This window comes from Brachycentrus maculatus, unplaced genomic scaffold, assembly GCF_059751285.1.
Source record: "Brachycentrus maculatus isolate JH-2025_06_01 unplaced genomic scaffold, ASM5975128v1 h1tg000320l, whole genome shotgun sequence".
NCBI classification, from domain to species: domain Eukaryota; kingdom Metazoa; phylum Arthropoda; class Insecta; order Trichoptera; family Brachycentridae; genus Brachycentrus; species Brachycentrus maculatus.
This window is the reverse complement of record NW_028281069.1, coordinates 298425-312013: the sequence shown is the minus strand read 5'-3', so window position 1 is coordinate 312013 and position 13589 is coordinate 298425. Positions and strand designations below refer to the sequence as shown.

At 33.0% G+C, this 13589-nt stretch overlaps 2 protein-coding genes across 2 annotated transcripts; one reads left to right on the top strand and one right to left on the bottom strand.

Annotated features, from left to right (window-relative positions):
- Window positions 1-1978: 1978 nt before the first annotated feature.
- Window positions 1979-5620, bottom strand: LOC148304431 (lipid droplet-associated hydrolase-like). Its single transcript, XM_088268342.1, has 2 exons — window positions 4198-5620; window positions 1979-2774 (listed from the first exon to the last, which is right to left on the bottom strand). The coding sequence occupies exons 1-2, from the start codon at window positions 4439-4441 to the stop codon at window positions 2053-2055; spliced, it is 966 nt and encodes a 321-aa protein (XP_088124468.1). The 5' UTR covers window positions 4442-5620; the 3' UTR covers window positions 1979-2052.
- A 588-nt stretch (window positions 5621-6208) lies between these two features.
- On the top strand, window positions 6209-13560 carry LOC148304430 (oxaloacetate tautomerase FAHD2A, mitochondrial-like). The gene is made up of 7 exons (XM_088268341.1): window positions 6209-6397; window positions 9764-9865; window positions 11125-11242; window positions 11677-11841; window positions 12002-12168; window positions 12977-13151; window positions 13268-13560. Exons 1-6 carry the CDS (start codon window positions 6246-6248, stop codon window positions 13140-13142), a joined length of 870 nt encoding a protein of 289 aa, XP_088124467.1. The 5' UTR covers window positions 6209-6245; the 3' UTR covers window positions 13143-13151; window positions 13268-13560.
- Window positions 13561-13589: the final 29 nt, after the last annotated feature.

The following is a 13589-nucleotide window of genomic DNA, read 5'->3' as shown; positions in this document are numbered from 1 at the left end:
TTGCTTAAGGTGAAGCTTGTTAAAGAAATGATATTTAAACTGGGCGATATTTGATTGCATTGAAATAATTACTACTTTTAGCCATATTTTGAAACCAGAAAACAATCGATAATATTTTTGCATTATAGTGACACCTATCCGCCACACAGCAAAGCAAACATGACAAGAAATTAGACATTCAAGATAATTGTAAGTTGAAGGTAACAAAAATGCACAAAAATGTGCGCACCGCCGCAAACATAAGGTTTCTAAAACCCACAAATATGTGCATGCCGTAAACAATGTGTTAATTTACCTAAAAATTCATTAATATTGCACTTGAAAATTTCATTTAAGAAATATTATAATTTTTTCCTTGTTGTATCTCAAAAACTAAGCCAATTCATATAATTTATGCATTAATTTTAAATCAAACACAGATTTTTTTGAGTCTACTAAGTTGTATTTTATTAACAAAAACACATAAAAAATACAACTTAGCAGTCTCAAAAAATCTGTGTTTGATTTAAAATTCATACATAAATTAAAATGGAGTTCTACAAATTGAACGCCAAATCAACAAATATAAAAATAAAAAAATCAAAAATCAAAAATAAAAAACCAATTGATATAGTTGTTTGCATTCAACCTTTTGGGTGTGTCCAAACACTTGTTCACAAATCTGGATTATCTACGCTAAGGAGTTATTTCATCCATTTTTTAATCTACATCTAATATACATCTCAACATAGATGAAGAACAATATGGTGAACTCACATGAACTGTGTCACGAGTTTGAACAACACATCCTGGGGTTCCGAAAATTAAGTGTGTGGTTGTCAATCAGGAGTAGAATTGGTGAATGTTACACATGTGTAAAATGATCATTTAAACCAGCCTATGACGGTGGTAAGCCTTGTACATCCCCAGACATCCATATTCATCATCCTCATCTATGTTAACATGTCTAAATGTAAAATTATTTGATTTCTAGCTGCACTTTCTCTAGCTATGACGAAAAAAGTATGCTATTTAGTTTTGACAAAGAGTGCCTTTCTAAAATTCTTCTTCATCTATGATGAGATGTTGATCTATGAAGAATTGCATTCTCCTTTATACTAAAGTTTTATTAACAAGAATCTCATGAATCGCGCAGTTTACCTAAAGTAAGAAAATCGGAGTATTATTCCTAAGAACAGTGATGCCTCGCATAACGAATACAATTCGTTCCAGAATCTTAATTGTTAAGCGAACATTTTTTATTTTTACTGGCGTGGCTCACAAGTTAATGTCATGAAAAGGGGACTTGCCCTTTCTCTGTTAAGGGAGAAACATTATCAATTTTTTTTGCTGGTTATGCAAATTACTCTTTTTGAGAGGTTCCACTGTTCCAGTGATGCCTCACATTTTTAGTGATTTTGAGATATAGTGATTCCTTGTATAACATACTTAATTTGTTCCAGGAGCAAGCTCATTATGTGAATTGCATTTTCACATAAAAATAGATCGCTCACTCCTTTCAAGAACGTCATAAATCAAAAACAGTCAATTTTCAGTTGTGCATGTTTTCGGAATGCCCAGAAAATGCACTATATCCCAGCAAAAGCGGCATATTTTTAACTTAATATTATATTTACCCGCTACAGGGCAGAAAGTGTTGTTTTTGCATTTTGAAGAAAAGGTATTGTTTAATTATTTTTTTAAATATACTAAATATTTTTCAAATGGAGAAAAAACCTTCAGGTTTTACCTAAAAAGATCTGTTGCATAGTAAAAAGTTCAATAAGTGGTTGAATATTTATTTTTAATACATTGTATCATATTTTCAAACCTTAAAAATGTTCTCCTGAAAAATTAAGTTTTTTTTATTTATGACGTTCTTGAAACGAGTGAGCGATGTATTTCTATGTGAAAACGCAATTCACATAATGAACTTGCTCCTGGAACAAATTAAGTATGTTATACAAGGAATCACTATATCTCAAAATCTGGAATTATATTTAAAGAGGTCTCAAACTGTAGCAGCGTCACATACTATTCTATTCCATTCCGTGCCCTGATAAACTATTCATTTTAGTTTTCATTTTTTATTATAAACTTTTCCGTAAGTGCAGCTACCTCAAGAGAAGAATTTAAAACAAATGCGTGTCTATACGGAACTTTCTCTACATACAAATCCGGGATCAATTCTTTGAATTTCCTAAAGTGACTTCCCGGAGCCCAACCGTCCGTATCTGAATAAACAATACTAACTCTGCTTTTGTTCTTTTTTAAATTTTCTAAATCCAACTCTTTCAACAGGTCCATTTCATCATACGCCATAAAAAGCACCTTCTCAATGACTGATGGACACAGATACTTCAGTACAGTCTTTGTATTATCGGACGGAATATTATTTAAGAAAAAGAAAGCCGATATAAGATACATTTTTATGGTTAACGGGAGGTAATGAAATATGTAAAGAAAGAAAAATATAACCGGTGTGATCTTCCGGAAGACTTTATTTAGCCAAAAACCGTTGGGGGTATCTGCTATATATTCTAATGTCGGAAACAGCAGAGTGACTGACGCTATTTTCTTCTCAATTTCGGGATGTTTGAGTAGCTCCATAGACATCCACGCCCCGATAGAATGTCCTACTAGATGTATTTTGGATGGTTGGTCCATCATATCTGTTAAAAAATCTATTTTCTGCTGCAATTGTCCGTGCAAATTGAAGGAGCGTTCCTTTCCTTTGACTGATCCGACGTCAAGCTCGCGGGAAATGTCTTCTTCTTCCTCATGTCCACCGTGACCTAAAAAATTTATAAATATTAACACACTTCAGACAGGCAAGGTATCTCTACCCGTTGGGTCAATTGATGTTTAAGGACGGGAAGCGTATTTTCAGCTTCTGCGCCAGCCTCATTTCAAAGTCAAAAATGAAGGAATTAAATATTATTTTTTTTTATAAATATTATGTACTAATCTCTTTGTTAAGATCTTAAATGTGAGTATACACATAATTATCAATTTCCGTCGCCAACAGTCAGCAGGCATAAAAAAACACCTGTCTGAAGTGTGTAAAACACGATGAAGAGAATGTTGCCGTAGTAAAAAATTTCCACTTTAATGAAAGTGAAACCTCTAATTATTACTACTGACTCTTCTCCGCACCCAATGGTGCATTGGGCACTGCATCAAATTTATGCAATTGTAATTTGATTGTTTGTCATATGAAGGCACGGTGATCAGTCCTGCTCTTCCAATACCAATCAATGGTAATATTAAATAAATATTATGCTTATATTTAAAATGTGTGTAATGGGCTAACCACTACACTATGGAGACATTACCATAAATTTTTATAACATTCCATTTTGAACAAGTCACTAAAAAACCAATAAACTTTTTTTTTCAATTAGCATGTTATATTTCTTTATTTTTTACTTTTTAGTTTCACATCATTATCTTTTTTCGGAGACCGACCAAGGTGGATTTTTTTATACATTATCACTGATGTAACCTTTTTTAACTAATTTGTAATAATTAAAATAAAAATATACATACACACAATAAAAAAAAATCTCATACTGATTTTATCGTAGTAAAGCCGACAGTAGTAGATTATAATGGAGTTATGGACTAGAAATATTATTACTAGATGGAAAACCTTTTTCCAATTTTTTTTATATAAATATCTTCTAACCCTTATTCGCACCCAACCGCACCAAATGGTGCATAGGGCACTGCATCGTATTGACACAGTGTTATCTTGATTGTTACATACATGAAGGCAAGGTGTTCACTCCTGCGCTTCAGAGACCATAAAAGAATATAAAATAAGAGAGAATATAAAATAAAGAATATAAAATATAAAATAAAATAATAAGAGAGAATATAAAATAAATATTAAGAGTTTAAAATCACCACTATTTATTTCTACCCCCCCCCCCTCCTGGGAATCAAACCCGGGACCTCCAGCACGGTAGCTAAACACACTAACTATTACACTACGGAGGCGGACAAACAAATACAAATATAGAGTAAATACAAAAATGGTAAGTAAAAATAAAAAAAACGATAAAAAACGTTTCAATTTACGTAGAAAAATGTAAATTTAATACAACATGCGGAAAAAGAATATTGGGTTCAAAGATCTTTTTTTTTTAAACACCAACATACTTAAACAATATTTTTATCAGTAAAATGTGCTGATAAATGTGACTTTGAACTTACCTACTATCCACACAGGGAGGTTAGTCGATTTATGGAGCTGTTCTAAATATTTAGTATAAAATCCTATAAGTCCAGGATTACCAGGAATGCATAAAACAACTTCTTTGTGTGTTTTGGTGAGAGGTCCTGGGTCTACCCAACAAGCCACATGAGCAGTAGCACCATTCAGTTCAACAAACATATCACAGGTCATCTTGAAGATTGAATTGACTATTTTGCGGGATTTTTTCAAATGTAAATACATTCACTTATAACATTGATTTTTAGAAATGGCCATTCAGAATGACGAAACCAAAAAAAAACGAGGTATTACCAAAGATACCCGAATGGCATTGAACACCGGCGGCAAAGATTGGATTTATTGAGATTGGGCAAGTCAGCAATTAATGGAGCTGACCGGTATTTTATTGTATCACACATACACGATAGTTATACCTAGACGTCAACGCGACAGCTGACAGCAGGGGATCGTTCATTTAAACGGGGCGTTTGTTAAACTATCACTGTCGAAGTCGTTCGTTAAATTATTCGTTAATCCAAAAATTCCGGTAGGCTTACAATAATTTTGATCGCAAATATAATTTTGTACCGGATTTCATTATTTTTTTTAAAGGTGTACCCAATAATAGTGTGTCTTTTATTTATTTACTTTGTTTATCAAAAGCATTGTTAACTTTGTGGTATGGAAATATAACACTGTCCTTATCTTTCCTAGTTCACTTTGTGTAAAATCATTTTTGTAAAAGTGGTATTTCACAAAGTGAACGATGAATGATAAGGAGAGTATTAAAAAATAATACATTATTTCAAAATTCTTCACTTTTGCTTTCCATTTTTCGTTTATTCTCAAACTCCACCTTTCGTCCTTTGTTTATTTTCAGGTGACAAAAAAATACGTAAAGAATAAATTTGTTACACGAAGGAATATGTACTCATCCTTTTTTTGTGCTTTTGCCCCAGATGCTTGAAAAATGTATTATTACTCAGCAAAAATATTGTAAACAACACTGTTTATAATTTAAAAATATGAATATAACATTTGCTTTTTATTTAACATCTGAAAAATTAATCGCTTTATCCATCATTTGCAATTACAAAATCGACCCTTTGAAAAAAAACACATCTGTATGTTGAATGTACAATACATTTTTAACTTATGCGCATTACTTCATGTAGATAAATTTGCAACCATGTTTCGGGAAAACTTTAAGATTTTTATTTAAACCCGATCCGTTTTTTTACCGCCTTCAGCCAGTCAATCATAAGCATTGCAATTTTTATGGATATCAAATTTCGCGCGAAAGGACTCTTTCAAAAGGATTTTTTATAACACTTTTGATATCCACATCAGATGCCGTACAGTATTGCAGTATTGTTGAGTAGATGATTGCGTTAAATTAATTTTCTAATCAGTGAAAATACCTTATTGGAAATAACCGACACAAAATTCTAAATATTTTTCATTCAGCAGAAACGTGTGTATTATTGGTAGTTTTTATATGGAATTCGTGCATTTGGAATTCCAAAAGCGAAAAACGCCCGTTCACAGTAGGCTAAGTACCAAACTGCACGTACTAACATTGAATTTTATTTAAGAAATGCGGTAAATTCAAAAAAATATATGTTATCTACTTGAATGAATTATTATATATTTAAACACCGATGTATGTTTCAGATGTATTATTTATATATTTAAAAAAAATGGTCTCAAATAATTATTCGCATAAGTGACAGATCATTTTGACAGTTTTCTCATTCTACTTTCAGGCACTTTTATATACTCTTTATTTTATTTGCTTTGGGTTTGCGTCAACTCGTCAAGTGCCACATTTTGCTGAGCGAAATAAACTTTGGATTTATTGAAGTTTTGTTGATCAATTGATAACTCTCTTTCCTTCAATATGCTGAAATCAAAAAGTTTACTTTACGCCAGTAGATCGTGTTATCGAAGTGAAGTCAGTGACCTTTTATATAAGGCGGGGGCATTTTTCCCCGCTCTGCCGAATTCCTCATTCACCAGGCGTTTGTCAACGGGGCGTGTTTCCAACATGAGGCTCGTACAGTTCACGGTTCCCGGCGGAGAACAAAACATCGGAGACTTGAAAAATGGACAAATATTCAATCTAAACAAGGCGGACCCAACTTTGCCTAAATCAATTTTGGAAGTGCTCCGGAAAGGACTGCTGGAAAAATGTCAAAAGTATGTATTTTGATGTTATATTTCTAGAGTCGTCATAATCTTTATAGGTTTATAAATTATTACTCTTACGTAAACGCACCTTGAACTGAGAAAATGAATTAATATGTTTCAAATAAAAAAGGATAAAAAAAAAGTAATACATATTATGCAATGATTTGTTTTGTTATCGTACGAATTTGACCTTGACATCGGGTTTTTGGTTTTCGTCTAGTGATGATCCACACTTTGTAATGCTACAATGTAGCCCCATGTTACAAATAAAGATAGACTGCAATTTTTATCACTACGTTTGTAGTATGGTATACGTTTTATATAAGCTAAATATTTAATTGTTTGGTTGTTCTGGTTAAATGTCATTAACAACGGCACGAAAAACTAGGTTTTTTTTGTATTTTTTTTAAAAAATGGAAATAAAGTCTGAACAAAAAATGTCAACAATGAAATTTTGTAATAAAAAGTAAAGTTTCATGATGAGAATTAAGAATTCATGGATTAATCCCCTCCTCCAGCCGACGCCTTATATTCGACTGCCTTATACAATACAATACAAATTAGTACAATACAAATACAACACAAATACAAATTAGTTAGTCTTTGGATTGCCTTTTTTGCCGCAGAATTTGTGCTGATGTTCGTCAATCCACAATATATTAACATCTTGTACATTATTCGAACACTATAATTGTAGTATTAGCAGAAAATGTAGCGTTTCATATTATTGTAGTTCTACTAATAAGACTACAGTAATATGTAATGCTACATTTTTCATTCTAGTGTTTCTCTTCACTATTTCTGTCATTTTGGACCTCTATGTATTTTACCTATAAATAGACTCCCGATTATCTGGGGTGATTATAGCGAGTGTTTTTGCCTAGAATTTTCACTCATGAATTACATGAAATTATAGTAACTTTAAACATAAGGAGTAAATCCACTCACAAGTAGGCATAGGCTATGAAACTTATAAAGTAGAAGCCTGAGTAGGGACATGATAAACGGTGTTGCATAAGCCGTAGCTAGATTTCAGAGTCACTTGGACGTTAGGTAATTTAAAAAAAATGGGGTCATTATATCAGGCTGTGGATTAACCTGGAACAAAAAAAAAAGGAAGATTTTTTTAGTATGTTGGAAAAATAATAAAAGGAATATACATAAAATAAAGTATAAACAAAATAAAACAAACTTATTTTTATACTTGTTTTATTATTATGTGATATGATTTTATATTTATATTTCACCATTATCGATTCTATCTTGGCATGATTGTTAACTACATAATTTATATATTTTTAAGGTTGATGCTACCACACGCAATAATATTTCTACCCACAGTATACATCTTTTAAAAAAATGTATCATGTTAAACAAAATAAAGCCGGTAAAACCACATGATTCTTTGAAAACGTTAATGATAAAATGGATCTATTTTTTATCTTAACCTGCGGGCAGAAATGTTATTGTGTGTGGTGGCATGTTAAAATCAAAGACAAACTCGGTTCATTACTTCCTCATGGTTATTTTTTCCTACATAATTCGAGTGAGGTAAGTAGGGGTTAATGAAACACTCCCAGTTATTGACTATACTGATTCATATGTAAATATTATGCAGCGATAGGGTGTTATCACTTGGGAGGAATATCTAATTTAATATACTCAACCTATAAAGGATTGTGTAAGACTCGTTTTATGTTTATAACAGCCGATATAATAAATTTTTTCATTCATCATTTTTTTTTTGCAAAATTTGCCTTCGTAAAAACGTTGTTTTCGTAAGTTGGTAACGAATGACGTCACAGTAACGAATCCACACTACTCCTACTATTACAGCTCTATAAAGCAGATACACCCCATAACACACCCGATGACGTAAAAAATTTGATGACTTATAGCGTTTTCGTTTTATTAAAATATCTAAAATTTAAACCTTAATATCTCCCTTACTTCTCTACAGAGTTCAATAAGAATGTTACTGATAGTCTTGTGATTTTTATATTAATTTATTAGCCAATAATAACACATCTTAAGAATGATCCATTATGTGAATTTCAAATATCCCGTTGTTATTCTAAGAAAATATTTTCCTTTATGAGCAATGTTGATTTTGTCTAAATATTTCTGTATGCACAGCAACCTCTATGGTGAGACTCTTAGACAAGTCAATAAAGTAGCCGCAATATCAGAATGTCTTAGAAAAAAAAAATTGTTGGAATAAGAACATGAATATTGAGAGCAAATTAAAAATACACAAGACATGTGTAAGACCGATTGCCACATATGGAATAGAGACCAGAGACCAGCGAGAATCAAATCCCTTCTAAGAACTCCAGAAATAAAGACATTGATGATGTTATTAGACTGAACAGGGAACACGGAAATTCGTAAAATGTCTAGTACAGAGAATATAAGTCATATGGGGAAGACAGCAAAGATGATTCCGGAATACCCATGTCAATAGAATGCAAGAAAATTGACTTGCCCAAATTGCTCAAATTGAGAGCACAGATGGAAGAAGACCACCTTGAAGACCTTCAAAGCGATGACGTGACACGTGGCAGTCCGCATCACAAGAGATGGATAACGGAATAGACAGATTCTTGGATGTACAGGAAGGAAGAAAAATAAAAAGATATACAAGCACTATTTTTGGGACCATTGTGTGACAAAGCAGTATTTTAACATCTCACCTTTGGCCGGGCGAGCAGCATTGCATCAGATTTCATCCTTAAAATAAGAATACCTCTGATCAACTCACACACCAATTTTTGTTATACAGTATCATTCGTTAATTTTAATATAAAACTTTTGCATAAAACGTGTACTCCTCCTAGTCCCTATGTATAACTAAATACCCGGGATGCTTTTATCCGAAATAAATATTTATTAATATATCTATATATTATTGACTGGATGTCATCCATCTTCATTTAACATCTGGTTCTTCCAAGTAAATTTCATTTGATCTACGATTCAACAAATATCCTCGTGATAGTGTTGTGAATTTTGGTATTAACTCTTGGTTTATATTTTCATAATCAAATACAGTAAGTTTGTTCTTACTTATAAAGGTGGAGACTGACCGGAGCATTTCATCATAACATAACGTCGTAACATCGCTCGCGGCGAGCATCCGAAACTATGGATGGAGCGCTCGGCTCGGTGTACTGACTGCCTGAATGCTCGTATCGTAACGTGTTACAAAATGCTTCGGTCAGTCTCCACCTTAACAACTTAAAATATGTATGTAACTGCAATATTGCATGTTAAAAAAAAATCTTCAATTCTTTCAAACAAAAATAGCAATTACAACATCTTTGCCTTATGTACATGTACATTAAATAAAGAAATCTGTTTTTTTTTTATCTACAGGGCAAGTTCCACTGCATCGGAAAGTGTACCTGTATCCAGCGTGAAACTTTTGGCTCCAGTTACTGGTGGCGATAAGGTCATCGGTGTTGGACTGAATTACAGGTTAATATATTTTTTAAGCTAAATATATTACATATGAATATATTTGTGTTTGTGTGTGTGATTTTATTACATTGTTTATCTAAAAGTAATAACAATGTTTTTTTCATAATAAGAGATAATTTTTCTTGTGTGATAATGTATGATGTTATCTGCAAGCCACATAACAGTTGCTACCTAGAATATTATTGAATATAATTGATAATAATATTTTTTTATCAAAATAATTTTTAAAACACACTAGACAGCAACAAGTACATATTCTTAAATGTATGAAAATGCAATGATGTTATTCTGATACAATAAGGTCCCGCTTAACGCTGCTCTCTTTAATGCTTTTTCAGCATTACACGGTAGTATTTTAGGCCTTTGAGATAGTATTTTACGAAAATGACGCTATATAAATTATCGAAATTGATTATTATTTGAATTAACCAAAATTACACGCGGTATTGACATTCCCAAATATCGCATTTAATTGTTTTTTTTTTTACTTTGATACTCGCATGCAGTCTCATGGCCCGTTTTATATCAAGTTTGTGTTAGAATATAAATATAGTAAACCCCCCTTTGACATAGAGATAGGTACCGCGTTATCGGAGGAAAAGTTATAGGGGGTTAATATTTAAATTGTATTCTTATATTTATTTGTATTTTTATATTTAATTATTATTATTATTATTAAACCCTTATCCACACCCCAATGGTGCATAGGGCACTGCATCATATAAACGCAGTGTTATCTTGATCGTTAATACATGAAGGAAAGGTGATCAGCCCTCCGCTTCGGGTACCAGTCCAGGGTAATAGTGAATGAATATTAGAGTGAAAAAAACACTTATATTTATTTGACCCCCCTCTGGGAATCGAACCCGGGACCTCCAGAACGGTAGCCGAGCATGCTGACCATTACACTACGGAGGCGGACAAAACTTTATATTTAAACCAGCGGAAATCACTGAAATGAGTTATTTAAAATTAAAATTAAAATTAAAAACATTAATTCCTTGTAACATTCCTTCCAATAATAGAGTACCCATCTCAACATTATAGAAGGGTTTACATATTAAGATTGCCTTGTATAACGTTTTTCGTTTAGTGCTAGAACTTATTGGGAGTATCCCCTGCATTGAATGAGTCTCAAAATAAACTGAACTTCCTTTATACACATCGTTTACCACAATTTCAAAATAACACAGTGTGAAACAAGAGAAAAAATTGAACAATTAAAAATGATAAATAAATCTTTTTTATTTTTTTAGTGGCCACTGTAAAGAACAAAACCTGCCAATTCCCAAGGAGCCCATATTCTTCAGTAAATTTCCTAGCTGTATCGTAGGACCAAATGACGCCATTCTTCTCAGAGAAAATCTTACCCAGGTATATAAAGTGAAAAAATCATAATTTTTTACACTTTTTTTGTGTTCAGATACTCAATGGAACTTTGTCAGACGGGAGGAATATCTAATTTAACATTATCAACCTATACAGGATTGTATTAGACTCATTTTGTGTTTATAACAGCCAAAATATAATTAATATCTTCATTCATCATTTTTTTTTGGAAAGTTGGCAATGAATGACGTCACAGAAACGATGGAGTTATTTTAATGTTGGTGTCACTGCTAAATTATAGGCGGCTCTATTTGTTGATGTCTATTAAATTAAAATATTTTGATGTCATTAGAACAAAAATAATTCTCTTACTGTACGAGAAAACTAAACAATGTTTTTCTCCAATTCATCCTTTTTGGATTTGGCTGCTTTCAAAGTCTAGAGCCGTGCATGCGTAATACGTTATGTGTGATTTGTAGAGCGTGGATTGGGAAGTGGAGCTGGCCGTCGTGATAGGCAAGGTGGCGCTGGATGTCCCTAAGGACAAAGCCATGTCCTACGTGGCCGGCTACTGCGTGGCTCAGGACATCAGCGCCAGGGACTGGCAGAAGCAACGCAACGGTGGGCAGTTCCTCATTGGAAAGGTATTCACTCTCATACCTTATTACGCTATTATCCTTGGCTCTACCCGACCGAGTTTCTCCAGGGTTTAGAGACTAGGAGGAATGTGTATTTGGTTACGCATTTTTATTGATTGTTGCGATCACCTTCTCTTGTATGACTACGATATACTATTTTCCTTAGTCCATGGATACCTTCCTTCCCCTGGGGCCCGCTCTGGTCACGGCTGATGAAGTCCCCGATCCCCACAACCTGCCCGTGCAATGCTCCGTCAATGGTGAACTAAAGCAGAGTGGATCCAGCAGCGAACTCATCTGCAGGATAGATGATGTCATCAACAAACTGAGCTCGTAAGTCCGCAAACTATAATTTCTCAAACGTACTCTTCCATAAACTCTTCTTCTTAAACTCTTATCCGCACCCAGTGGTGCATAGGGTACTGCATCATATTGACGCAGTGTTACCTTGATTGTTATTAGTCCAGGGTAATATTAAATATTTTTAATTAATGTTTTACTTAGTAAATACTGCTATTTCTTAAAATCTACTGAGATACGTGTTTCGATGCATTCCGCATCATTTTAAAACACTGTTTAAAAATGATGCGGAATGCATCAAAACACGTGTCACAGTAGATTTTAAGAAACAGTTATGTTTACTAAGTAAAACATTAATTAAAAATGGATAGATTTCACCACAAAGTGACTGCCGAATCAATTAATGAAATAATATTAAATAAATATTATAGTATAAAATTACTTATTATTAATTAATTATAATTTTCACCCCCCCTGGGAATCGAACCCGGAACCTCCGGCACGGTCACCAAACACGCTAACCATTACACCACAGAGGTGGAAAAGCTCACATTTAGGGTGCAAAAACCCTATTTCTTAGTTATTCATATTCATCAGTCCAGGGTAATATTGAATATTAGAGTGTAAAATCACAAATATTTTTTCACCCCCTTCTGGGAATCGAATCCGGGACCTCCAGCACGGTAGCTAAACATGCAAACCATTGCATCACGGAGGCTGATAAAATATTGCTTCCATATATATTGTTCAAAATATTTAAAACCATAAGCAAAACAAAATCAATGTGCCAATAACTGGGAGTAGGCCGTTAGCTCTTTACTCTATGCATTTCATATTTCAGGTATTTCACTCTTCTTCCCGGAGATATAATCTTGACTGGTACTCCTTCCGGAGTAGGGATGCATCGCAAGCCACCACAGTTCCTTCGTCCGGGAGACCAAGTCCACAGTCTCATAGAAGGAGTTGGAGAACTCCACAATCCCGTAAATGTCCACACACCGCAATAAAAGAAATTGGTACTTATAGTTTTTATGCGTGTTTCAAATCAGAATTGCAGTTTAAAATTTAAGAAAAAAGATTAATGTTTTATTTTTTGTTCAATACACTTTCTAATGTTTGTTTTTTTTTTCAGATCATGGATAGATAGATAACCAACTGGATGTAATAAATCGCAAGCAAGAGAAATATATTTTTTTATTACAACCCAAACCCTGTAAAATATTACTTCATTTGAATAAATTCAGTAAATGTAAGAGAATCCTTAAAATGTTACGGTCATGTTTTGTTTGTAAATTATCATGAATTATATATGAAACTATTATTTTGTTTAAGAATAATAATTTTAAATGTTTTGTGCAGTACCCTTTTTTCTACTGTTATTATATGTCACTCATATTCTGATAAAGTGTTTAAAAAATAAAACAATATGCATTTTTATTTATTCACAGTAAATA

Bases quoted from the DNA above. Each gene is read 5' to 3' on its own strand.
- LOC148304430 (XM_088268341.1), top strand. From the start codon at position 6,246: ATGAGGCTCGTACAGTTCACGGTTCCCGGCGGAGAACAAAACATCGGA. The intron at 9,866-11,124 runs GTTAATATATTT...TTATTTTTTTAG, and splicing joins GGTGTTGGACTGAATTACAG to TGGCCACTGTAAAGAACAAA. The intron at 11,243-11,676 runs GTATATAAAGTG...TGTGATTTGTAG, and splicing joins TCAGAGAAAATCTTACCCAG to AGCGTGGATTGGGAAGTGGA.
- LOC148304431 (XM_088268342.1), bottom strand. From the start codon at position 4,441: ATGTATTTACATTTGAAAAAATCCCGCAAAATAGTCAATTCAATCTTC. The intron at 2,775-4,197 runs GTAAGTTCAAAG...TAAATTTTTTAG, and splicing joins CCTCCCTGTGTGGATAGTAG to GTCACGGTGGACATGAGGAA.